Raw genomic sequence first — 26,521 nt, forward strand, 5'->3', positions numbered from 1 at the left:
AACTGAAGTCATCAGGCTTGGCAGCAGGTGCCTTTAACCACTCAGTCATGTCTCTGCTCCCACCAGCCTCTGAGATAAGACCTTGTTACGAAGACTAATCTGGACTGCAGGTGTGTGCTGTCACCAGGCTTTCCATTCTAACAAGCACACCGGTGGTTATGTGGCTTATGGCCACACTGCAAGAAATGCTCCTTCAGGTGCTGAGTCCCTCAGTGTTCCCCCAGAACACAGACATTAACAGATAATCAAGGGCCAGACGTGAGAACTCACTTCTACTTGCTTCTCAAACTGCTTGATCTTCCGTTTTAGAGACTGAACATAGGTGATGAAGGTCACTGCATCAGAGGTGCTCGCTGTGTCCACAGAGTGCTGCTCCAGCTCTTGGCGAGACTATTGGAGAGAAGGCTGTATTTTACCACGGGGCCAGGCTTAACCTGCAGCAGCCAGTCCCCTGGGCAACATCCCGCTCCTCACCTTTGAGATCTGGGAATGGAACTCTGTCATGTTGGTCCCCAGCATCTGCCCAAACTTGCTGAGAACCTCCTTATGCCAGGAGTCATACTTCAGGTTGACCTTGGACTGGACCTGCAGGTGAAGAGACACACAACAGTGCTCTGTAAGTCCTTTCCTGGAGTGTTTCTAAGTCCAACACAGAGCCAAACACCAACACAGTTTTCGGTCTCCAGATACTTTACAAGAACAAGCTGAGCTCACCTTGCCGTAATCTATCACCACCGGTCCAAACTCTTTCTTGGTTTCTGCATTGTCAAAGGTTCCTCTGGCTTTCCTTATCTGGACCAGGAGAGCTTGCCACTTGTTGAGATCTTCCCCAAGCCTGTTGTAGATGTTTTCTGCTTGCATATCCCATAAACATTGGTACTGAAGCCAAACCTGGAAATAAGGAACACAGCTCAAGTTTAGCCTGCTGTTCTGTAGAACATATTAGTAATCACTATGTCCATGGTCTAAGTTCTTGTCTTTATACTAATAAAGAACATTACTTCGGAGTCTCAGACTTTATATAGCAAAAGGAGAAAATTTACTTTTCTTGAAAACCATTGTTAAAACTCCATAAAATGCCAGGCAGTGGAGGCACACACCTTTAATCCCAGCACTTAGAACAGGTAGAGGCAGATGGATCTCTACGAGTTTGAGGCCAGTCTGGTCTACAAAGTGAGTTCTAGGACAGCCAGGGTTGTTACTCAGAGAAACCCCGTCTCGAAATAAAAAAGACCCAACAATATTTATCCTACTATTTACTCACTCTTGGCTTTAAATAAGGAAATATCACTGAGTGGTGGTGGTGCACACCTTTAATCCTAGTACTGTGAGGCAGAGACAGGTGGACCTCTGTGAGTTCAAGGCATAACTGGTCTACAGAGCTACTTCCAGATCAGCCCAAGCTACATAGCAGGACTCAGCCAGGTGAAGGGACACACATGTGTACGCCAAACTCTCAGGAGTTTAGGGTTTAGGTTAGCCTGGTCTACAAAGCAAGTAACAGCCAGGGCTAGAATAAAGAATAAGACTCTGTCTCAAAATAAATAAACATGTAGAAGATAGATAATAAGTAAATAAAGCACATATTGCCCATTGGGCCATATTACCTTCCCAGTACTTTTTTCTTTCTTTCGTCCTTTTTTGGTGGTGCTGGGGATTGAACCCAGGCCCTCTGAGCTACAACCCAGCCCTTTTCTCATACTCTTGCAAGTCCAGAATAGAGTAGCCATTGCATTTGGGTGGGATTAAGAGCATCTTACCTTCACATACTGCTCAACTTCAGTCACAATGCCCATGACTGCAGAGTATGACTCTTCCAGGGCGACGGGGCCATCGGGCATGCGTGTCAATGCATTCCGATAGAACTTCTCCTCCTCGGTCAATTCATAATGCACGCCCACCTGAACAACAAGCGTCAGACACGAATGTTAAACAGTGTACACAAAGCCAGTCTCAGTCACTTTTTATTTACTAAAAATGACTCAAAAAAGTCACCATCAAAAGGCATTAGAGACAATATTCACTTTCTCCAGCCACAAGTAACATGAAGCCTTGTTAAATATTTAACTCATTAAATCAATAAAGGGAACACAAAAATAACCACAAACTGGAAAACATGGAGTCACTAATGGCACAAGATTAAAGAATGCAGGAGCCCTTGGTTCACCTGAACTGCCTGAGCATCTCCTACATCTAAGTACAATAAACAGAAACTCCCATTCACATGAAGTCACATTCTACAGGAGGAGAGACAAAGAACACACACGTACAGATTGTCATATGGGAAGCAAGTCCGTGCAGAACGAGTAGAGAAGAGGTAGGGAATACAGGGCTGGGACAGGGAATGGTCATATTTTATTTTTTTATAGTAACTGAGGGGTCTTGAGCATGCTAGGCAAGCACTCTACCATTGAGCTTCATGCGTGTGGCTTCTGGTTGTGCCTTCAATAGAGAACCAGGGAAGGCTTTATCAGAAGATGATATGTGAACAGAGATTAGAAAGAGGGGAAGGGATATTTGCTATCAGGGACTGTGAGCAGAGTGCCCAGTGCCAGAGTCAGTCTGTACAGATGAGGGCCAGCAAGAGTGCAGTGAGGCCTGAGCAGAGCCAGGAGGGGAAGCAGAAATTAAGGTCAGAAAGGCAAAAAGGTACTATGGGCCCAACAAACACCAGAACTGCAGCTTTCCTGCAAGAGAGATGGCAGGCTGTGAAAGAAGTCACAAAGGAACAAAGGTAGGGTTACTCCATCGATGGAGACTGATTTTAGGTGACAGAGGCAGAGAGAAAGGCAGAAGGAACATTAGCAACCACAGACAGTGGCACCATGGACTGCATGGGAACAGTGACTGTGGTGAAACAGACCAGGATGAACTTTACAGAGAGTAATGACAGATGTCATAGCTGACACGTTTGCTGGACTTCGTGGAAAGAAGGATGAGAGAGGAAGAAGTACAGCAAGAAGGGCACTAAGTCTGACCACAGGACAGAACAGAGATGGAGAGTAGCAACTGGAGATGGTCTGGGTTCCCAGCAAGGGTCGGGTCGCATGCACAAACATGGAGATGACTGTGTCACAGCAGAGCTGGTTGAAGGTGTACAAGTATCTGAGTAGTAATGTCCAGGAATAGGCTAGCTTTCATTTGCTCAGTGTGGAAAGAGCAAGACAATGCAAAGCCTTAAACACAGAACAGGATAAGGAGGATCCAAAACAATAAGTAGATGCCGGGGACAGAAAACAAAATTCACATCATTGCGTGGTTTTGATTAGCTGGGCAAAACATACTACAAGGACGGGGGAGATGGATCACGAGACACTTGCCACCAAGTCTGACATCTTGAGCCCAATTCCCAGAATGAACCTACAAGGTGAAAACAGATACCTGCCCTGCACGTTGTTCTCTGACCTCCACCTTCTCACTGTGACATGTGAAAAAGAGTGTGTGTATGCACAAACATAACCAAAATAGATAAATGCAATTCACACCCTAGAGGAGTAACATTTATGCTCAAAGTCAGGGGGGCAAAAGGTGCATTTTGGGCTGGGGAGATGGCCCAGTGGTTCTGAACACTGGCTACTCTTCCAGAGGACCCAGGTTCAATTCCTAACACCCACATGGCAGCTCACAACTGTCTGTAACTCCAGTTCCAGGGATTCCGGACACCCTCACACAGATATACAGGCAGACAAAAAAACAAAAACAAACAAATAAAAAACCCAGGGGGGGGGAACAATGCAGATAAAAATAATAAATAAATGTATTTATTTAACTTTAAAGGGTGTGTTTCTAGTATAATTACTAAGTTCTAGAACAGTCTGCATGGCAGAGCTGTGGAATCTTTTCACTTGAAAACCACTGGTCCTACTTAGAAGTAACATTGGCTAGAATTTGGACTAATTGGTCTTTTGGGTTTTCCTTTGGCCCTGGAAGTATACCAGGAAGACTGTAATCTAGGATTTGCTTTAGCTTGTCAGTGGAGATCCACCAATGAACTGAGAACAGCTACATGCTGACAAACAAGGCTTCCGTCAGGAGCTCATGGCTCCTACTTCATATGCTTGAAAATCTCTCTAAGAGTAGGAGCTGGCTGTGGTCATCCCTGTATCCAGGAGGCTGAGAGTGGTGGTCAGCTGGGACTATACAGTGAGACCCTATATCCAAAACCAAACCAAATAACAATGGAGTAGGGAGGGAACAACAGTAGGACTGGGATTACAAAAGAAGTTCATGGACCAGGCTCAGTGACAGGTGCTTTTAATACCAGCGCTCAGAAGGCAGAGGCAGAAGAATCTCTGAGCTTAAGGCCAACATGGTCTATATACTGAGTTCCCAAAGAGCCAAGGCTACATAGAGATGCTGTTTGAAAAGACCAAAGGCGCTCACGGAGGAGACTTTGAGGAGATAAGGAGGCTGCAATCACCAAGCTTTCCCTTAGGACATGGAACCAGCTGAGACCTAGTCAGAGGGCATGTGCTTCGAGCCCCTGGATGTTTACCTGGTACCTCTGACTCTGGATCCTGGGCAGGGACAGCACAACCATCTTCCAGGCAAACATCTCCTGGTATAGCTTGTACCTGCACTCTTCAATGGGTGGATTCAAATAGATTACCTGATTTGTTATTCTTAGCTCATGAACAATGTTCTGTTAAAAAAAAAAAGTTTTGTTTTTACTCAGTAACATGTTTCAATAAAACTGTTTTGATTCTTAACGACCTTTTTCTAAATCATGACATTTTCAGTTAGAACCACAAAGTCTGTCACTTCTTTTTTCAGTCGCACTCCTGGGCTAGTTCATATTTGTCTCCCTAAGATCACACGAGGCTGGGGGCAGGTACTGTCTCATCTGCTCCAGGTGCCCTGTTACCTGGGCTGGAAAACACAATAGGTACTCATAGAAACCCACATGCTCAATAAAATGACCTTGTGACCTGAAAACCAAGTATTACTGAAGCAAGGTGAATGCGGGCCCTGTTGCCAGCCATATGGGGACTCATCTGATCTCCTGTCTATGCTACCAGTAGCAAGTCAGTGCTTCAGGCTAATCCAGAATTCCAACTTTATCTCCACTGGGTAATGAATTTATTACCTAAGACACCCTTAATGTTTCATTGGGATACAATATTTTAAAAAGCAGGCTTATGGGCTGATGACACAGCTCAGCTGAGAAAGGTGACTGGTGCTAAGCCCTGACAGCTGAGTTTGACCCCTAGGACCCACATGGAAGGAGAGAACTGACTCCCAAGAGGTGTCCTCTGATTTCCACAAGCTCATCATGGTACCATCCTCCTCCGCCCAGTAAATAAATGTAATCTAAAAAATTTACCCATAGGCCAGGCGATGGTGGCGCAAGCCTTTAATCCCAGTACTCGGGAGGCAGAGGCAGGCAGATCTCTGAGTTCAGACTACCCATAGTCTACAGAATGAGTTTCAATGATAAGGTCCAGAGAGACCCTGTCTCAAGGGAAAAAAAAAAGGGCCAGGAGAGATGGCACAAGCAGTTAAGCCCACACACTGTCTATTAGAGGACCTGAGTTCAGTCTCAGCACCCACATCAGGCAGCTATGAGCCGCCTGTAATTCCAGCTCCAAGCGATCTGACAGCCTCTTCTGACCTCTGCAAGCACATGGCAAGCATGCGCGTGCGCGCGCACACACACATAAACCTTTAATAAAATGTTTTAAAAAATAATAAAAAAGAAAAAAGATAAAGCTTGTAGTTTAAGAAAGTACCCATGGCTTCTCTCAGATCAAGCACCACATCGCTGGTGATGCTAACGTTCATCAACTGGCTAACTGGTGTCTGTATGGCCTTTCCACCATAAGGAGACTTCTTCATAGTCCTGGTGCCAGGGATTCAATCTAGGCCTCCCACATTCTAAGCAAGTGCCTTAACACTGAGCTACATCCCCCGACCTTGCTCTCACAGGTACTTTTTTTTGAGACTTGGTCTCACTATAGCCCAGGCCGACCTCAAACTTATGATCCTCGTGTCTCAGCTTCTAGAGGTACTTCCCAAGAGGGGAGGAACTGTTTTGCTGACACCCAGCTGAGTGCTCAGGAGATACTCACTTTGATCTTTGGCTCTCCACCAGGCTTGTGACTAACTTGTGGAGCATCTGTGTCCATGTCAACTTCTGCTTTATCTTCAGCTTGTCCAAGAAGAACCTGGGTCCAAGCTCTGAGCCCAGCTTGCAGACGAACACCCAGGATCCTCTCAATCTACAGGGAAAGCAGGGTCACTGAGTGCTTGCTTTTGCAGGTCGGCTCATACAGAATGAGAATAAGAAAGTGGCAGGTGTTCCACTTCCGTCATACCTGTAGCCTCATCTTGGCTACCTTCTCCACCTTTGGGACTTGTGGGCAAGTCTCCCCAGCTCCTAAGTGACAAGGAGACTTAATGCCATGCTGCAGATGGCTGTTACTTATGATGGAAAACTCACTTTAAGGGCTGTTTTGTGGGGCTTGGAGGTAGTTACCGTTAAAGGTGGTTTGGAGATCAAAGAGTAGAAGAATGCCTTCTCTCTGTCCAGAATGAGCAAATTCCTGTATGACTGACAGGACCTCTGAATGACTTTGCCACCAGCATGCCCTAGGCCATATAACACTGCAGGAATGTAAGGGCCGAGGGCTATCCACAGTATTTGTGGGCCTTTAACTTTCCTTCCTACTGTTATCCTCTATGTGGAAACCATTTTATTTTGCTTGTTTGTTTTTGTTTTTTGAGACAGGGTTTCTCTGTGTATCTCTGGCTGTTCTGGAACTCACTCTGTAGACCAGACTGGTCTCGAACTCACAGAGATCTGCTTGCCTCTGCCAGAGTGCTGGGATTAAAGATGTGTGCCTGACTTGTGGAAACCATTTTAAATTTAAGGAGAGAACCAGCCATATTCAAATCTATGACTTCTGCTAAGGCCTCTAGCCACTTGTCCTCTCCAAATGCAGCAGTAAGAAAAGCCAGTCAGTCCTGGTCTCATGCTCCTACAGCTTTAGGAATTTGGTGTAGAGAGGGCAGTCATCAGAGAAGGAAGTCTGGAGGGCTAGGGACTGTGGGACGGATCAATGGTGAGCAAGGCACTGAAAACACATCCCCAGCATCACCACCATTGCCACCAAAAAATGAAAAAGAAAAAAAAACCCATAAAACTAAACAACTAAATTGTATGACCAGGAGGGAAAGGCCAACAGGAACTTGGCAAGTCTCCAGCAAAAAAGGAGGGACTCCCCTCTATGCCCCAACTCCCTGCTCCCAGCTGAGAGTCACAGGGGACAGGGCCCATAGCATTCTCCTGTGGCATTAGTTGAGGATTCTGGAGGAACAAGACCAGTTAAATAAATATCTAAGGAAAATGCTTTCCAGACAAACTAAAGACCATACCTAACAGGGCCCACACCCGCAGGGACCACCGAGACGAGAAGTGCTCTGGCCAACCCAGTAGTACCTCCATGTCCAGCTTGTTGACCCATATAGGCAGATTGGAGTAAGAATGCAGGTTTAGGTCGTCTACTGCCTTCTGGACTCTGTTCAAGATTTCAGAGAATGTCTTGTGATCATACATGCAGGTTTCCAAGGAACGGACTTCCAGGTCTATTTTTTCCTCAATAATCAGTAAATCGTCCACCTGGAGGGAGATATATTTAGGATTAACACATCCTCTTGCTCTATGACTTGTAGTCATGCTCCTCTCGTGAAGCACTCTGCTCACCGAGAGCAGAGAAGTCTGTAAAGAGCTAGCCCTAGCTGCTGGAGTGAGGATGCTGCTCCCCCTGCACAGCCCAGAGAGGAAAGGATGGCCAGGAACACCATCAGTGTCTTTCCCTCTGCCCTGCTCAAGGAACAAGCACCCCAGCAGTTCTGGAGTCCTCTCCCTCTAGCTGTGTTGGCACACACCTATCAGCCCCAATATCCTTCTCTATCTAGGTTTCTCAGTGTTACTCACCGGTATTCCCAAAGCTCCAGGAAATCTCTCCTCCCTGGGCTCCAGTGGCCCTAGCTTCACTCTTAAAGACTGCTGGGCAGAACAAGTATTCCCTGACTTGGTGACTAGATTCCCCATGAATGCTGAAGGGTTACCTTCTCCTGGAAGTTGAACACCGTCTCTGCCAGGCGCTGCACGTAAGGGTCGAGTTTGTAGGACTCCCACACCAAGGCGATGCCTTCTGCAATCAAGGCCTGCACCTCCTTCTTCAAGCCAGCTACCAAGAGCGAGATGGTGTTGCGTTCCTCCACCTTTTCACAGGTACGTTCATAAGTGCGGACACTTTCAATCAGTGAGATGGCAAATGGGTAGAGTTGGTTTGCTTGGTGAGCCTTGTTCACAATTGCAAGTGGCACACGGAAGCCAAGCCACTTGAGGTTTCGGACTTCTTTGGACAGTGTTATGATCTCTGGAAGGAAGTTCACTTTTAGTTTGAGCACATTCCCAGTGCGACCCCGCACACGAGCACTCTCGATAGTGAAGATACGCCCTGAGACACCAAGGTTGCGCTGCTGAACCTTCCTTGCCCAGTCATCGAAGATTTCCTGGGTATTGAGCTTCATACGAAAGCTGTCTCCATCCTGCTTCAGCTTCTGCCCTTCCACATGGTTCTCCCAACCTTTGCCCAGGACATCTTCTACGCGCTTCATGTAGGCAGTGAGCTGTCTGTCAATCTGTTTAGCCCAGATGATAGAGCCTGACACGGGGGGCAAGTCACGGACATGACTCATTTTACAAGCTTGGCTTTGTGGGTACTGGACCTTGAACTTGTCATGAAGAGATTCAATGTCATCTTTTACACGCTGGATTAGCTGGGTCTGGTATTCACGAATGGCCCCTCGGATGTGGGGGCGGACAAACAGTGCATTGAACCTGGAGAAAATCCTAAACATCTCATTGGCATTCTTGGCTGTGCCAAGTTGATCTCGAAGGCGGGCAGTGATGCGGGTCTCCACACGGTCAATCCTCTCATCATATCTCTTCATTGCAGCCTCCCAAGCCTCTGTACCTTCTTTGGAAACATCCAGCCCATCCACTTCCTTGACATTCTCATAGGCCAGGTTCACCTCCTCAATAGCATTGGCATCTGCAGCATCAAAGAGGACCTCAGCCACTTTCATGTCTTGGGGTTCGGGGGCCTCTCCCTGGTTCTGTTGTGCAACTGCTGTGACCTAAAAGAAAGATTTGGAACAAAAAACACTTGCAAAAGCGGTTCACTCTGTCATATGCAGAGTCATGCAGCAATGCGGGGTTTTTAAACCTTTATTACTTTATTATCACAATTCAATCATGACCATACTATAAATCTCCTTGCACGTTTTTGTCTTTACTATATCTTTTCTTTTTTTTTTATATTTATTTATTTATTATGTATACAATATTCTGTCTGTGTGTATGTCTGCAGGCCAGAAGAGGACACCAGACCTCATTACAGATGGTTGTGAGCCACCATGTGGTTGCTGGGAATTGAACTCAGGACCTTTGGAAGAGCAGGCAGCTCTTAACCACTGAGCCATCTCTCCAGCCCCTACTATATCTTTTCAAAAAGGAAAGAATAGTTGGTAAGAAAGAAGTGGGAAAGCAAAGAGGAGAAAGAACATATACAGGACTAAGATGTACAAAGAAAAGAGACAAGGAAGTACTGAATTATTTTAATAAAGCTCAGAGATAGCAATCATTTTCTGTAATTTATGGGCAAAGACTCTGTAGAAGCCACAAAGTACAATCTAAAGCCCAGGGTGTCTGTTCTAGGGCTCTCAGGGTGAAGGGCAGAGGAATGGATTGAGCATGGTGGGAGACTCTGCCTCTGAGCTGGACGCCATGCTGAGCACACTATGTATTTGGAGACCTATTACAATATACTGCAGCATCAAGAGATCTCACAGATGACAAGAGTAGAACTAAAGGAAAAACACTACGTACAAAACAGTTAATTCTTTTCAAGAATTAAAGAGGCATCAAAACAAGGAGCATACTTGAGGCCTCAGGACCCTGACGATGACAGCCCTCAGCTGCTCATGCTGGCGGCGGAACTTCCTCATCTGGTCAAGGCGCGCCTGGAGCTTCCTGTGAGCAGGGTTGATGCGCCACACCATCTTCAGGTTCTCTTCCCGCTTCCTTTTGACGATGTCTCTCAATAGCACCTGGAGCTTCTCATACTCATCATCCCACGTCTGGAAGACTTCGAAGCAAGCCACCATGACCTATGTGAAACGTGGGGGATGGGCTTGTCGTTACATCGCATTAGCTCACTGGTTCAAGGTGGTTCTCTAAGAACTAAGACTTACTTTTTCAAACTCCTCATAAGCTACATGCATCAACTTCCTAGTGCCCAAGACTTTGAGCAGCTGAGAACTCAAGTCCCTGGAAATTGCCTCCACAAGGCGCAGAGCCCGCTGAATGGGGTATTTTGTGTTTCGGATCTTTCTCAGATGTGTGAAAATTGCAACAAGAGCCTGTCTTATTTTGTCCAGCTCAGTGGCAGACAGCAAGTCATTCAGAGGGAAGTCTTTCATCAGAGGATTGTAGTCATTCACTGTTTCCAATGCCTGCTTGAGACCTAGATCAGATTGAAGGAAAGGGTTAATGGCTTTCGTGGAATAAAAGTCAAGTAAACTATGTCTTAACTATGGAATGCATTTTGATGTTACAAAAAAAACATTTATGATATTTGAAAAAGAAAACAGTAACAGCCCTATGGTGGCCTCAGTTTTGCTTTTCTTTTTTTTTTTTTTTTTGGTTTTTTGAGACAGGGTTTCTCTGTAGCTTTGGTTCCTGTCCCAGAACTAGCTCTTGTAGACCAGGCTGGCCTCGAACTCCCAGAGATCTGCCTGCCTCTACCTCCCGAGTGCTGGGATTAAAGGCATGCGCCACCACCACCCAGCTCAGTTTTACTTTTCTTAAGAGCAGAGATGGGTTGATAGACAGCATAGTAGTTAAGAGCACTGGCTGCTCTTGTAAAGGACCTGGGTTTGGTTCCCAGCACCCACACAGGAGCTCACAGCCATTATAAGTTTTCAGTTATAGAGGACCCAATATCCTCTTCTGGCCTTGGTGGGCACTATGTACACAATGTACACACACATGCACAACACTTGCACACGTTAAAAATGAATGGTAGCCAGCGCTGAACTACTAGAGGCAACTGCATGACTTAACTTTAGTATTACCTACACATTTTACTGTAATAATTAAGTTTAGAGAAACTTCAATGTCAGCCTTAAGAACACTCACTCATGGCTGAATTTAAATGTATCATTATGAACATGGAACTATCAGGAAAAACTGGCTTTTGATCTACCTCTTCCTCTGACATAAGATTTTAAAAAAGTATTAGGGAAGATTCAAAGCAAGATGTGGTGGTATACACTTGTTACCCCAGTACCGGGGAGACGCAGACAGGATGGTCAGGATTTCAAGGTCATCCTTGGCTATATAGCAAGTTTGAGGCCAGTCTGGGCTACATGACATGAAAGCCCATCTCAAAAAACAAAACAAAACAAAACAAAAAGGAAGAATAAGGAAAAGAAAAAGCGGGAGTGCACATCAGTGCTGATGAATGCCAGTCAACATTTGTAAGGCAGTCACAGTACCCTGAGGGGCTCCACTTAAAATGTTGTGCACCATACTTTGTGGTGAGGAAATAAATGGGTCTTAATTACTTGATTTTTGTGGCTATGAAGCTTATAGAAATGCTTCACAGATCTGGCCAAATATTTCTGGGTTCAGTACATGTCAATGCAACTTCACTCCCAGGGTTCCTATTAAAAACTAATTAGTTAACCTACTACAGAATTTGGGACTGAACCCAACACTTAATGTTTGCTAGGCAAGCACTCTACCACTGAGCTACATTCCTATCCCTTAGTTATTTTTGAAAGGGTCTTGCTATATAGACCAGGCTGGCCTTGACTTTAGAATCCTACCTCTAACTCCAAAGTTCTCTGATTAGGCTGGGGGATAGCTCAGTGGAAGAGCATTTACTAAGTATCTAAGAAACACTGGGTTCAAATCTCAGCACTGGGGGTAGGGGAGAGGAGCTGCTGAGATGAAAAGTGTGTGTTCCATGCCCAGCTCTGCGCTTACTGACCATTTAGGAGAAGGAAGGCAGAGAAGGTAACAGACTGCGGAACAAGGCAATGACCATCTGACTACTGAGCAACCACACAGGGAGAAACACAAGCCAAGTCCCAGGGTTCACTATCCTCAGGCCTAGAAACTGTCTTAGTTTCTTAAAAGCCACGAAAGGGAAAGGAATGTGCAGGCAGGGAAGGGAGCCCTAAAATTTTATCCCATAGAACGAAGGGAAGGATGAGGCAAGATGCCAGAGAGAAAAAGGGTTAAGAGTTAGACTAGCAGTGTTAGAGCATGTCCCACTGATACATGCAAGGCTGGGCCTCGTTGATCCCCAAGTGCATCTACTAATTCTCATCTAAATCATCAAAGACATTAAGAAGCAAGATCAACAACTTGCCTATCAGATGATCAGTTTTGGATTTTACCTGTGTCGGTGTCAAAACTGACAGTGGCATGGAAACGTTTGCCATGCTTCAAGATGTCTAGAGTCAGGAGGACCTCTGGGCTCTCCCGCTTCTCCTGGATACGGTACAGCGCTCGTTCCAAGTTCAGCCAAAAGCTGATTTCCTGCAAGGCAGTTCCTGATGCAGGATCTCGATCGAGTTTGGTCACCTTTGAAAATAAGATGACATTGACTTGTAAGTCTCAAGTCGATCTCTCCCCTATACATTTGAAGGGTTTGGTTTGAAGCTTGGCGTGACGGCTGGGTTAATCACTCCCACAGTTCGCACTATACCCACTATTCTCCTGAACTCTGGCCCTGCATGAATACCTCTAGAAGCAGGAGGGGCTCCAGTCGTCATGTTATCACAAGAAGACAAGCCATTCATTTCACACTGGCTTTCAGTTATGTGCTCTTACCTTTTGGATTTCTCGGATCCACCGATTAACTCCAGACTGTAACTGGTTAAGAAAAGTTGGGTCTTCAACTTTATCACCAAAATCTGTAACTTTGGGCTTCTCTCCACGCTCATAGCACTGCTTTGCGACATTTGTGATAATGGGATGAATCGGTAAGCTGATCTCTGGGATCTCAATATTCTGCTGCAGGTGAAGGAGTCCCATCTCAAGTTCTGCAATCTTTTTTTCAACTGAAGGAGCCATTTTATCACCATCCCTACAAACACATGATGTATCTCAGAACTGGAGCATTCTTTAAGTCTGTTCAGTACCAATGAGATACACCTTTGTAATGCGATGGAGCCAAGACGCAGTCAGAAAGCAGTGCTTACCTGTCTGCCTTGCCAGATTCTCTGATGTAGGACTTAAAAAAAGGAGCCACTGCATTGCTGATGAAGGAATGTAGTGTTTCATATGGCGAGTCTTCACTGAGCGTGAGGACTCGGAGCTGGGAGGACACTGGTTTATCTGCATCGATCACAGGGGTTCGCTTGATGAATGCCAAGCTACAAGGCAAAAAAACCCAAAAAACAAAACAAAAAAATCAGAACAGGGAAGCCCCATTCTTAATTAGTTTTAACAATTATAGTTTTTATTTGAATGTTTAACTTAAAATTATATTAAAAACAGACTGAGCTAGGTAGGTGTGGTGGCGCACACCTTTAATCTCAGTACTCAGAAGGCAGAGGTAGGGGTATTATCTCTCTGAGTTTCAGGCCAGCAAGGAATATACAGTGAGACCCTGTCTCAAACTAACCAATAGCTGCTTTTCTAGTTGTGACCGTGTTCCTTTCCCACTGTGGGAGAATGACTGTATCCCGTATCAGAACATGGTTATAGTATGTTCCATGACAGCAGGCAAAGGTAACAACTGGGCTGGCAGAATTCACAGTTCTGGCTTAAAACCAACTCCTCAAGCTACTGCAAGCTGTGCATCAATCGTACCTGCACTCGTGTTAACTGTCATCAATCATATCTGCACTAGTGTTAATTGTTACTAACTGTACCTGCACTATTGTGCACCAAAGACCTATTAACTATCATGTCAGCTCAGAAATAAAAACCACGTATCAGCTAACTGGCCACTTCTCCCAGTATCATGCCTTAGTTTTTTCATTCTCTTCCCCACCTCCAGACGCCACTTCAACTAGATTTCCTATTTCCCTAATATATCACATGGGCCGATGACATGGTTCAGTGGTTAAGGGCACCTGACGCCAAGCCTAATAAGCTGAGCTCAATCCCCCAACCCTGGAATCCACATGGAGGAAACAGAGCAAAGACTCCTGTGGGTTGTATTGTGACAGCCCCCTCCCCCCATGGTAGAGTGCTTTCAGTACTACAAAAGATGGAAAACTGAAGGAAAAATTAATATATGTATTCTTGCAGTGCAGGTCAGGCAAATCACTGTGCTTCCCCAACCCACGCATGGCAAATGCAACTCCTATCTGGGAGTCCTACCCCAGTCCAACTGTGCACAACTCTTGTGCAGACGAGGCTGAGCCCAAACACTAGATCCTCCAGCTTCAGTCTTCTAAATGCTGGGCACAGTGTGTACCACCGCACTCAGCAACTCCCCTGTGCCTTGACACTGCGTAAGAAGTCTTGACTCCCGATGCAGAATAATGACAGTATTCATATATGGAAATCTGAAAGTTTCTACTGGAATTATGAATTGATACAAATTTTCTGGAAGGCAGCATGCATTAAAATTTTAATGATATCATTTCTGTGAACTAGAAAGACTTCTTTGAAGGATTTATCCTAAAAAGAATCAGGCCTGTACACAAGAATGTTTACTATTCAGTTATAATGATGAAAATAAAAGCTGAGATTATTTATTATCAGACCAATGATTACAATCTGACTGAAACCTGAAGCTCCTCGTGAGTACATGACAGCTCAAGCATAACCAACACCATGTATGATTAGTAAAGCTGGAGGGTTTCAGATCCACAGACCTAGAAATCCTGCCGTGTCTCACCTACAGAATGGCATACTCACATGACTTACCTGTTGGACTTGACCCCGTAATGAATGTCTATGTTGATGTTATAGGAAATGAATTCTTTCTCCTCTTCTCCTTCATCACCAACATCCTCTACAAGGAATAATAATAATAATAATAATAATAATAATAATAATAATAATATCAAATTCACATTGGCATTTCTAACTTCTTACCTATCAAGTCTACAGACTGGCCCTCACCCCACCCACCCCACCTCACCTCTCAAGACCCAGGGTGTTGATACTACCTGTTTTTCCTGACCCCTAAGTTGGGCATTTGTTTGCTGTGTGATCTTGGGGACAGGAGGCTGATGTCTCTGTATCTTCCGGGCAATACTAGTGCATGGATTGTTGGAAGGACTAACAAGAGGACACAAATGCAGTCCCAGGCTAGACAGGCCTGTGGGCAGTGCCAGTGGTTTTGCCGAATTCTCACTGTCCTGGCCCATACACTCACCTTCTGTGTCCCAAATGTACAAATCTCTTTCCTTTCCAAGTATACAGCTCGTAGTATATGACATGACAAGCATTTCTATGTCATACAGTCAGCCCTAGGCTGGCAGAACTATTAGCCCTGTTGTCTAGGTACAGAGTGTAAGTAAATGGTCCCCAAGACACCCAGGCAGAATCACCATGAGGATACAGAGACCACAATTCCATACAAGCTATTCACCAGCACATGCAGGCCAAGGCCACAGGTGAAGACTGCTGGAAGACTGCTGACAAGAAATGACCCCAAAGGGGGCTGGAGAGATGGCTCAGAGGTTAAGAGCATTGCCTGCTCTTCCTAAGGTCCTGAGTTCAATTCCCAGCAACCATATGGTGGCTCACAACCATCTGTAATGGGGTCTGGTGCCCTCTTCTGGCCTTCAGGCATACACACAGACAGAATATTGTATACATAATAAATAAATAAATATTAAAAAAAAAAGAATGGAATACACATCCTAAAAAAAAAAAAAAAGAAATGACCCCAAAGGCAGTCATCCAGCTTTTCCTTTGCCCTGCCAAGCACCTGTCAGTCTGCTGTGGGCTCCAGATAGAACCCGCCTCTTCCACTGAAGCTAATGGGAGGCAAAGATCTTGTGGCCCACAAAGCACACAGGTCCCACACAAAGCTTACTGGAGGAACTTGGCTATATGACAGGCTCAAGAGGCATGTGAGTCAGACATCTAAACTAAAAATGAAAGTTATAGAAAGAATTTATAAGAGTAATCTGGGTGCAGTGGCACAGGCCTTTCTTTAATCCTAGCACCCAGGAGGCAGGTGAGTATCAGTGAGTTCAAAGCCAGTCCAGTCTACCTAGTGAAACTATCTCAAAATAAAAGAATAATATTATAATAAAGTAATAAGACAATACAAGCTTCTCTATCAAGTAATAGCCTTTGAGGCATGTGAGCATTCTAGTTGAATTATCTCCACACTGATTCACAGTGTGAAACACCAGCATTAGCAAAATCTACATACAATTTACGGATTTAACAGGACTATTTATACATTTCCTTTTTTATATCACTTTTTTTTTTTTTGAGACAGTGTTTCACTGTATAACCCTGGCTGGCCTTTGCTAAGATTAAAGGCATGAGCCACCACACCAGTCTTGCCTTTATTTTTAAACCACCAAGTAGGTGAAGGGCAATAAACTTAACAGAAGATGCAGAGGCTGAGTGTGTGAACTTCACATTCATGAGCAGAGAAGGGCAAAGGACACTGAACTGAGGGTCTACAAGGCTTCTTTAGCAATTAAACCATGGAACTTGGGTATAAAATACAGAGTCTGAGCAAATGCTATCTGCTTTGTTAGTTGAAGATGAGACAAAGCAAAATTCTAAATTTTGATGTTCGCATGAAATGGGTGGAGCTGAATATCACTGCAGTTAAGTGAGTAAGTTCATGATCAGCGGACTCAAAGACCAAAGGTCTTCTCTCCTGTAGGCTTTGGATTTAAGTGGAGTGGGGTTGGGGGGTAGGAAGGGGACCATGAGAGGTGAGGAAGCAATCTTAAGGGGGAGGGAGTAAAACACAGATGAAAACAGAAGTGGGAACATTAGGGGGAAAGAGGGGATCAGGTAGAATGGGAGAGAGCAGAGGGGAATGGGGCTGAATAATAAATAGAGTAAAATGACACCTATGTGTGCAAATGCTGTAATCAAAATCACCTCTTTGTAAGCTAACTTTAAAAATAAAATCCACACTAAAAACCATGATATGTAGTGTATCTTATCCAGAAGACATTTCTTCCAAACAACTGTTGTTGATATAATTTTAGGAAGAGGGGGAAGAAGTGGGTGGCAAAACATTCTAGTATACCTAGTACTACCTCTTGTTTTTAAAAGTAATGACTGTCATTATGTGGGCGTTGGCATCTTCTGACAGTACCCTGAAGGCCTCAGGCACACTGAGAACACAAGACAGTGACTACCCCAGATGCTACCTGCCACTTCTCTATGGCACTGGAGTCCCTGCTCTTGACTGTGTTGGTATTCTGCATCTCAGCAGAGGAAAGAGATTGTCTACTGTGTGCTGTGTGAATGCTGAAAAGCACCCCCTGTAGGTGCAGAATGTCTGCATCTGTCGGCTGTATGGTTCCCTCAGAAGCACCCAGTTGTCCAAGAGATCCAGCATGCTCCTCCTGGGCAGGCCCTCCCATGGGCTTGCTCAAATGAGTAACTGTAGAATGTCAAAGGAGTGGCTTAATTTTTTTTTTTTTTTGGTTTGAGACAGGGTTTCTCTGTGGTTTTGGAGCCTGTCCTGGAACTAGCTCATGTAGACCAGGTTGATCTCGAACTCACAGAGATCCACCTACCTCTGCCTCCCGAGTGCTGGGATTAAAGGCGTGCGCCACCACCGCCTGGCAATTTTTTTTAACTTTCTAAAAACTGTTCAAAAACCCTTTATAAATAAACTGGTTTTCCAATCACTCAAATTAGGCTACATCACAAGATAACCCTGCAGCCTGAAAGTAGCCATAGCTATGCCTGCAATCGCTAAAATTCAAGTGTAAGACAAAGCACATAAAGACACACTGGCAAGGCCGTGGAATTATGAACTATTTTCTTGTCAAGCCTGGTGGCAAATGCCTTTAATGCTAGTACTCAGGAGGCAGAGGCAGGTGAACCTCTGTGAGTTCTAGGCCAGTCTGGTCTACAGAACAAGTTCCAGGAGAGTCAGGGCTCCACAGAGAAACTGTGTCTCCCGAAACAAAAACGAAAAGAAGAAAAAGAGAAAAGAAAGAAATACTGTTCCCTTTAGTTTTCTAAAGTAATCCCAGCATTTAGGAAGCAGAGGCAGGCGGATCTCTGTGAGTTCGAGGCTAGTCTGGTCTATAGAGCTAGTTCCAGGCAGTCAAGACTATACAAAGAAATTCTGCCTCAAAAAACCATAAATAAATAATAGATAGATAAATGAAATGTATCACCAAGTAACTGTCAACTAACACACAGACAATAAAGACAATAAAGAACACTCTGTAACATCTAAACGAAACCCTTGGTACAACTGAAAACTATGGAGCATTTCTCCTGATGGTCACCACCATTCACAGAAACACAGTTACAGAAGAGAAGCGGGCAGATGCCAGGTCTCAACCTGTGGCCTGTACTTCTTCTTAATCAAATCGGCTCCATGGCCCACTCCAAGCAATGTGTCAGGGCTCTGTAGCCAACGTTACAGAACAACACTAGGAGCACTGCAGTGCTGCAGAAAGTGGCTCAGGCTGGCTCAGGAAGACACGCCCAATGACATAATCTTCAGACAGGAAGAACTTGGACAGTCCTGCGGCTTTGGTGAGATGGAAGCCATCAGCAGTCAGAGAAACAGACTTGTTATATAAATTCCTGGGAAATAACTACAGAAATCAAAGTCTGAATACACTCAAATCCCACTTACAGAATGGTATAATGTTTGACAAACTGCCATCAAATAATCTTTTTGCAAAAGGCCAAACTTGCTGGCATACACCTGTGATCTCAGCACCAGGGAGGCAGAGACAGAAAGATCACAAGTTTCAGTCAGCCTGGTCTACAGAGTGAGTTCAGGTTAGCCAGAGTTATGGATCACTTCCAGAACAGTGTGTGCTCCCTTTTTGTCTCTATAAAGACACTTGATTATTAATTGCTATTAATAGGAAAGTTGTGACTGCCTTCTATCTAGAAGGTTATCTACAAACACAACATACGTGTTTTATCAGATGGAACATTTCAATAAGTCTCAAATCAGGTTCCTGAGGCCTGTGAGTTCCCGGTTAATACAGTTAACACAGGTGAAGAATCCAAGCACAGAACTCAGGAAGTGCTGGGCTGCGCTGCACTCTGTGCTGGTCCACACTGACAGGCAAAGGTCAACTGGCAGGAGCACTTGGATGTGCATGCTTCTATGGACAGACCAATATGTCTCAAATTACTAGTGCAAATTAGGAGCACACTGCATCTTAATGAAATTCAAATGCAGTAAGAATGTACTTCCCTCACCTGAGTTGACATTTTCCTCAAGTGTGGTGACTGGGAAGATAAGAAAGGGGATAAAGGGATAAAGCTTGGTCATTCCCTCTCAACTTTCTGCCAACCACAGAGCAGATGAAGGCATTCCTGCCCTTCATCCCACAACAACTGAGCTGTTACAAGTTCCTGGATTTATGTTTTACCTTTTTTCCTCTTGAACCCTCTTTTCTCATGTGAATGCTTTAGCTTTATCCCTTTTTCATCTCTGATGCTAAGGACCAGGACTTCGAGGGCGCACCACCACCCCCTATGCTGGTACTGGGCTAAGAACTCTGAGAAAGTCAGGTTTTCTCAACCTGAAAGGTTTGCAAAGAAACAGCCTTTTGGGTGTGTTAAGGAAGCACTATACCCCACTTACTACTTGTAACTGGTATAAAACTTAGTTCATTTAAACAGAAAGTCACTAATGCTGAAGGAACTTAATACTTCTTTTCTGGCCGGGCGGTGGTGGCGCACGCCTTTAATCCCAGCACTCGGGAGGCAGAGGCAGGCGGATCTCTGTGAGTTCGAGACCAGCCTGGTCTACAAGAGCTAGTTCCAGGACAGGCTCCAAAACCATAGAGAAACCCTGTCTCGAAAAACGAGAAAAAAAAAAAAAAACAAAAAAAACTTCTTTTCTGGAAATGAGGTCTCACACAGTCTAGGCAGGCCTTGGATTCGACCTTGAACTCCTGATTCTCCTAATTCCACCTCCCAAGCACTGGAATTATGGACCTGCACACCAAGTGCTGGGAACCAAACCAAAGACTCCATAAGCACCCTACCACGTGTTGGGGATGAAATCAAAGACTACATATGCACCCTAGCATCTGAGATATCTCCCAGTCCCAAGGACTTAGTACTTTTTCAGTTAATATTAATTTAGAAGAAATAATTGATAAGAAATAGACTAAAACAAATATTTGTATCCTTAAAGTTTTTTTAATATTATTGTATGTGCATGTGTGTTTTGCCTGAATGTACATCTGTGTACCACTTGTATGCCTGTTGCCCATGGAGGCAAAAAGAAGTTGAGAGTCACCAATGTAGGGGCTGGGAATCAAGCCCAGGTCTTCTGCAAGGGCAGTGAGTGCTCTTAACCACTGAGTCATATTTCCAGCATCAATCATTCCCATCTCAATAGAGGCACTGAAGAATTGCATACACTAGCTTTCAGGTTTAAGAATTCTTCAAAAATCCTTTGCCTTTCACCAAACCCCTCTCCTCAAGGCCCAGGGATCTATCTGAAAGCAGAGGAGGGAAAACTGAACCAGATGTTGTGGAGACTTCAAGAAAAGGAGTCTTCCAGACACAACAGGACAGCCACATGAATGAACAAGCTAACAGAGACTGTGGCAGGATGCGTAGGACCTGCACAGGTTCAAGCCTGACAGGGCCCCAGGATGGTGAAAGAGAAGTGAATGCAGGCTCCACCCATAATCAAGAAGCTGTCTACAATTAATACCTGCTGGCAAAGGGAAAACCAGTTTTCTCCAGTGAAGTCTCACTGGGTAATCAACCACACTTCAGGGCAGGCCCTATGTTCAGGAGCAGTTGGCCAACACAAAACAAAGTCAAAGGTACTTTTGTGTACTTTTTGTTTCATTTTACTGTGGCATTTTTTATCTTATTGTTTTTTATTTGCTTTGACTTTTGCTTTGTGAAGTTTTTTTGTGGTTTTTTGAGACAGGCTTTCTTGATGTAGCCCTGGCTGTCGTGGAACTAGCTCTGAAGAATAGGCTGGCCTCAAATTCAGAGATTCGCCTGTACAGAGATCTGCTTGTCTCTACCTCCCAAGTGCTGGAATCTTTTTGTTTTTGTTTTGAAAGATAAAAAGAACATAAAGTCGGATGCACAGGGAGGTGGGGAGAATCTGGAGAAATTAGGGGGGAGGAAAAATATGGTCAAAATATTATATGGAAAATTTTTTTCAATTAAAAAAAGAAAACAGCAACAAAGTCCTTTTTCTTTTTCAAAAATGTGCATTGGTGTTTTGCCTGCACGTATTCTGTTTGAGTGTGTCAGATCTTGGAGTTACAGACAGTTGTGAGCCACTATGTGGGTGCTGGGAACTGAACCTGGGTTCTTTGAAAGAACTGCCAGTGCTCTTAACTGCTGAGCCATCTCTCCAGCCCCTCCCCTCCCAAGGCCTTTTTCTAACAGATCTTAGAGTTCCTGTTTCCTTCCTCAGCAATGAACAAGGGTAAACTGATTCTCTCCTGGGATATTCAGCCCATCCATCTTTACTCTTTTGGAAAGCGGTGGATACGGTCACCCCTTTGCACGAAAACCACATTTACTGCATTGCACATCCCCGTTCACCACGCTGCAGACTGCCTTGCCCTATAAGGGTGTAGGGCCCCACCTGCACCCTGACAGCTTATGGCCTCACAGAAAGCTTTCCCTGTTGACTTATTGATCACTTTACTAACCATGTGAGGGTCAAGTCTGGAAATGAATGCAGGCTGAAGATCCATAATCTGAAATTTTCAATTTTTTGAAGATCAGAAAGTTTCAGATTAAGAAGTATTTCATATTAGAGAGGCAAAAAGTCATACTTGAAACACTTGTGACCGCCAGCATTCCTCAACATCCCCAGGGATCCTCAGCTGTATGAAGTCTTTAAAGCCATCGATTGCCACACTTCATAATTTCTCATGAAAATTACATGATTTGAAAACAATCTTTGAAAGCCCATAGAACAGTCTTCCTAGATCTCCACACAACTGTGCTTCTACAAAGCTGGGAGCCATAAACTACTCTATGTGGAATGTGAAAATTTTTCCCATTCCAGTCCCCAGCCACTCCGCACTAACGAAGAGCTGAATCCCCTACATTACCTACTCAGAAAACACTGCATTGCCAGTTGAAGACACACACTGAGCAGCCACTACTCCCAGCAGTGAAGACAAAGCTCCAAGCTGGAGAACGGCGTGAAGCAAGAGCAAGTGGCGCCTGCCCCCCCTCGCCCCACATATTCCTGTCGGGCACTCATAAACGCTGGAGGTCACAGGGACGTACACGGTGGCTATGTTCCTACTGACAGGACCAACCTGCCAGGAACACAAGAGAAACCGGCACTCATCTAAGAACTGCTATGAAAGCATCCTTACTGTGTGAACCAAATAGTTAAGGAACAAACACCTTTTCATCTAGAAGAAAACAATTTCTCACAACTAGGGGTTACAGAAAGATTTCTCAAAGTGAAAAGCTGTGACTTACTTGCTGACTCTCTGAGGATGCTTCATTAGCAAAATAAACTGTTGATCTCATAACCCTTATTCTATCTATACTTTGAGGAACTCTGCACTTTAATGCAAAGTTTATAGCTGGTTGAGGTAGCTTAAAAAAAGAGCTTATCTGGCCACATACAAAAATGCCTTTATATACTTGGTACAAGTGTTTGGGAAGGGGCTGGAGACGCAGCTCAGCTGGTGGAGAGCTTGCCTGGCATACAATAAGTCCTGTACACTATCCCCAGCATCACAGTAAAAACTGACCATGGTACAGAATGTCTTTAGCAAATGGGAGGCTAAGGCAGAAATGTCAGAAGTTCAAGATCATCCTTGGCTACAAATGAGTTTGAGGCCATGTTAGAATACATGAGAATTTGTCTTTAAAAAGAGAGGAAAAGGAGGGGCTGCTAATATTAAAAACAAACTTCCCAGTTCAGGAAAACAGTTACACTATTAATCACAGTTGGTGGTATTTATTCATTGCAATCAACTACTGCCTGCACATACCTGACTTAAGTGTGCAGAAGTCAACGTGGACTCCTAAGAACTACCAAAACAAAGCCCTCCCAGCAAGGGCCCAGATTCTGTATAGGCCCAGGTCTTCGTATAGTGCTACGGGTGCAGTTCAGTGTTAAAATGTGTGCTTGGTAGCCCCCAGGAGGCAGAGAGCCAGGAAATCTCCGTGAGTTGAGGTCAGCCTGGTCTACATAGTTCCAGGTCAATAGTGCCTACACTGTGAGACTTTTTCTCCTAACAAATAAACAACAACAACAACAACAACAACAAGAGTGTGCTTTTTAGCATGTACAACATCCTGGATTCGACCCTCAGAACAGACTACAAAGATGCTAACAAGAATGAGTTCTTAGGGCATAAGCTTGAATTTTTAAATTTTTCCTTATGTTTTCATGAGTGAACAAGAAATTAATGGTATGTTACATTGCTAGGAATACATATAGGACTTTTTATAAACACAGAAGGGAGGTATTTCAGTCTCAGACACTCAGATTCCTTAGTCAACTTTCAAAAGTGCAAGTCATTGTGGAACCTGGGATGGGATGCTGGACCATCCCTTTGCCCAAATAAATGTGTACTGCATGGACACTGTGCCATTCCACTGACTTGTAGGAGAAAAGCAAATTACTGACCACCACTCCAGAGCAAAGAACAAAACCTGGTTTTCATAAAGAGAAACCATGACTCATGGTTTTCATGTGTTTGGGTTTAAATCACTGATCTCAATACATAAACTGTGCAGCAAAGAATATAAAAGAATTAGCTAGGGTCAGACTTCTCTAAATCTTTAAAAACATAGGTTAAAGATTATTTTAGTAAAAGACTTGCACACACCCCACAGAAGCCCAAAAGAGTATGGGCCAAAGGGCCCACAGGGACTTTACTGGGTAGGAGGATTCTAGGTGATTTTTATTTCAAGTATGTTTCAAATTTTCTATAGTTACACCTGTTTATAGACAAAAGTAGTTTTTTCTCCCTTTTTACACTAGCAATTTCCATGCAGGAATACAAACTCCAAATGTAAAGGAAACAACCTTCAACCACACTAAACAAGCATCAGTAACATACTGCTTTCAACACTCCTTGTGATCAAAGAGAATATTTTGCTATCCTCTAAATTCCGGCCCAAACCAAAGCCACAATGAATATTTTGTAAATAAGAACAGCCTTTAAGGGATACAAACTATCTGAAAGATACAAACTATCTGAGACAAGAGCAGCGACTCCGGTTTTCTATCAGGGAACCAGCCAGTCTTTTGAAATTCTAAGGAACTTGCTAGCAAACATTCTCAGACCATCTTCAATCTCTTAAGTGCTAATTTTAAAATTTACTTGGACAGCACCTCTGGATTCCTAGGGGGATGATGCCACACCCATTCACCAGCGTGTCACACACGCTCTCCAGATGCTACCAAGTGGTTTTAAAGACTCCAAGAGGAAAGAATCCTGCAAGCAAGCTCCAGATTCCACAATGCATCTAGGGATGCTGCAAGTGTCTATCGGAGGAGACAATTGGAGTATGTCAGATTTGGCCTCCTTCCCCAACTAGGTAACCAACATTTTTTAAAAAATCTTTGAAATCACACTTAAACGGTTACAGGACTGTCATTAATCAGCAATTAATTATCTACTCAACAATTACAAGCCATGATCAGCAAAACAAGCAATGAACTGGAAACTGGTATTTTCAGTAGTCTAAGGTCCAGTACTAGCTGGTGACCTTGGGCCAGCCACAGGATTCGGTTTCCTGTTTGTAAAATGGGGAGATACACCCACTCAGCAACGATACTGTGGGGCCAAGGGAGGCCTAGGCGTAGGCAGCCACAGACAGCAGAGATGCTGGGTGCCCAGGGCCTGCCCATTCAGGCTCCCTCCAACCCACTGGTACCCGAGCCCACCCAGGGGTCAGCACCCAGGCTGCCCTGGACACATCATTCCCGAAGCAGGCTGAGCTTGGACACGAATCGAAACGAAAAGCTCATGTGACTTTGGAGGCAGAGATGCGGCCCTGCTCCCGGCCAGGCCCGGGAGACGCCGTCTCCACCCAACTCGGCCATCTTGAGAAGCCGCGGAGACAAAGCGACCCCACAGTGCGGGCGCCGGCAGACCGGGGTCCCCTTGCCGCTCCACGCGACCGGGGAGGGGGCGCCGCGCACCTTTGAGGGTGGAGCGCTCCACCAGGACCGTGTGGACCTGCGGGTCTGACAGGAACTTGCGCATCTGCTCCAGGGCGCTCTTCTCCTCCAGCGCCGCCTCCAGCGCGGCCGGCGCGTCGCCGCCGTCCTCCAGCAGCAGCGGCACCAGCTTGCGCAGGTGCTTCTGTAACACCGCCACGTCCGCCACATTCTGCACCGCCGACACCTCCAGGCCGGCCGAGCCGTCTTCGCCGCCGCCGCCGGGCTCCGACATGGCGGATCCGCAGAAGGGAAGAGAGAGAAAGAGAGAGAGTCGAGAAGGGCGGTCACCGCCGGGCGCGAGGGAGCAGAGAGCGAGAAGAACCGGAGGACGAAGACGCTGCGTCCGCTACCCCGCGGCCGACTGCGGACAGCGGAGCCGGCTCCGCCCTAAAGGCCGCCGCTCCCGCCGGCCCCGCCCCGCCCGCTGGCTGCAGCCACCGGCGCCCGCTCGCGGTCGGCGTCACGACGTTACGCATGCGCCTAAAGGCGGGGCTAAGCACGGTGCCGCGTGGCTTTTTGGTACTTGTAGTCCGAACGCAGGGCGGGGCCCGCGTGTCTCCGCCCTGGAGTGGTCCAGGAGCCCCGTCTGTTTTCATTGCAGGGTCGCAAAGAATATCACAGAGCCCCGCAGGCTCATAAATAGTGTATGAAGAATGCATTGACGAGAGTTGATATTTAGCGAGCGCTCATCTTCTGCCCGGCATTGTTCCCTGCGTTCTCCCATTGAATGAATGAATGAGTCTGGAGTGTCATCGTCAACCTCAACCCACTCGTTATTAGAAATACATGGGAACATGGGGAGTTTTTTCAGGGGAAGAGATGAGGGTCGTGCCCACAGTTAACCTCGCTAATCTGGCAAAGGAAGAGGGTGGAAGGGGTGAGACGTTCTCAGTTAAGGAACTGGCCTCTAGAAAGGAAAGATTATGGGTGCGGCAATGACTGCAATGCAGTATAAGGTTAGACCAAAAGAAACCTGGAATGCAGATAGCATCAAGCTGTGATGGGACCTGGCTTCTGATGACAGCGTCATTTACCAAGCAAGGGTGATGTGTCTGTAAGGGGAGGATCCGTATGAGTGAATCTGCTGACAACAGCTCCTCTCCCAGCCCTGAACCTGCACAGCCCTTCTACGGGCCCAGGAATCGGGGTCG

At 45.3% G+C, this 26,521-nt stretch overlaps 1 protein-coding gene across 1 annotated transcript in view; it reads right to left on the reverse strand.

Annotated features, from left to right (window-relative positions):
• The window catches only part of Dync1h1 (dynein cytoplasmic 1 heavy chain 1), a 66,263-nt gene extending 40,477 nt beyond the window's left edge, over positions 1 to 25,786 (reverse strand). The window contains exons 1-15 of the mRNA XM_041633281.1: positions 25,350 to 25,786; positions 14,966 to 15,053; positions 13,285 to 13,458; positions 12,914 to 13,169; positions 12,478 to 12,664; positions 10,264 to 10,535; positions 9,952 to 10,179; positions 8,071 to 9,147; positions 7,439 to 7,618; positions 6,069 to 6,218; positions 4,496 to 4,642; positions 1,761 to 1,901; positions 715 to 891; positions 475 to 585; positions 271 to 390 (exon numbers count right to left, since the gene is read on the reverse strand). Of these exons, the coding sequence (XP_041489215.1) occupies positions 271 to 390; positions 475 to 585; positions 715 to 891; positions 1,761 to 1,901; positions 4,496 to 4,642; positions 6,069 to 6,218; positions 7,439 to 7,618; positions 8,071 to 9,147; positions 9,952 to 10,179; positions 10,264 to 10,535; positions 12,478 to 12,664; positions 12,914 to 13,169; positions 13,285 to 13,458; positions 14,966 to 15,053; positions 25,350 to 25,602 (3,561 nt within the window). The 5' untranslated portion in view covers positions 25,603 to 25,786. The remainder of the gene's footprint in view (positions 1 to 270; positions 391 to 474; positions 586 to 714; positions 892 to 1,760; positions 1,902 to 4,495; positions 4,643 to 6,068; positions 6,219 to 7,438; positions 7,619 to 8,070; positions 9,148 to 9,951; positions 10,180 to 10,263; positions 10,536 to 12,477; positions 12,665 to 12,913; positions 13,170 to 13,284; positions 13,459 to 14,965; positions 15,054 to 25,349) is intronic.
• Positions 25,787 to 26,521: the final 735 nt, after the last annotated feature.

The sequence above is a fragment of the Microtus oregoni genome, unplaced genomic scaffold, assembly GCF_018167655.1.
Source record: "Microtus oregoni isolate MIOR12 unplaced genomic scaffold, Mior012 000043F_ref0000047, whole genome shotgun sequence".
NCBI lineage: Eukaryota > Metazoa > Chordata > Mammalia > Rodentia > Cricetidae > Microtus > Microtus oregoni.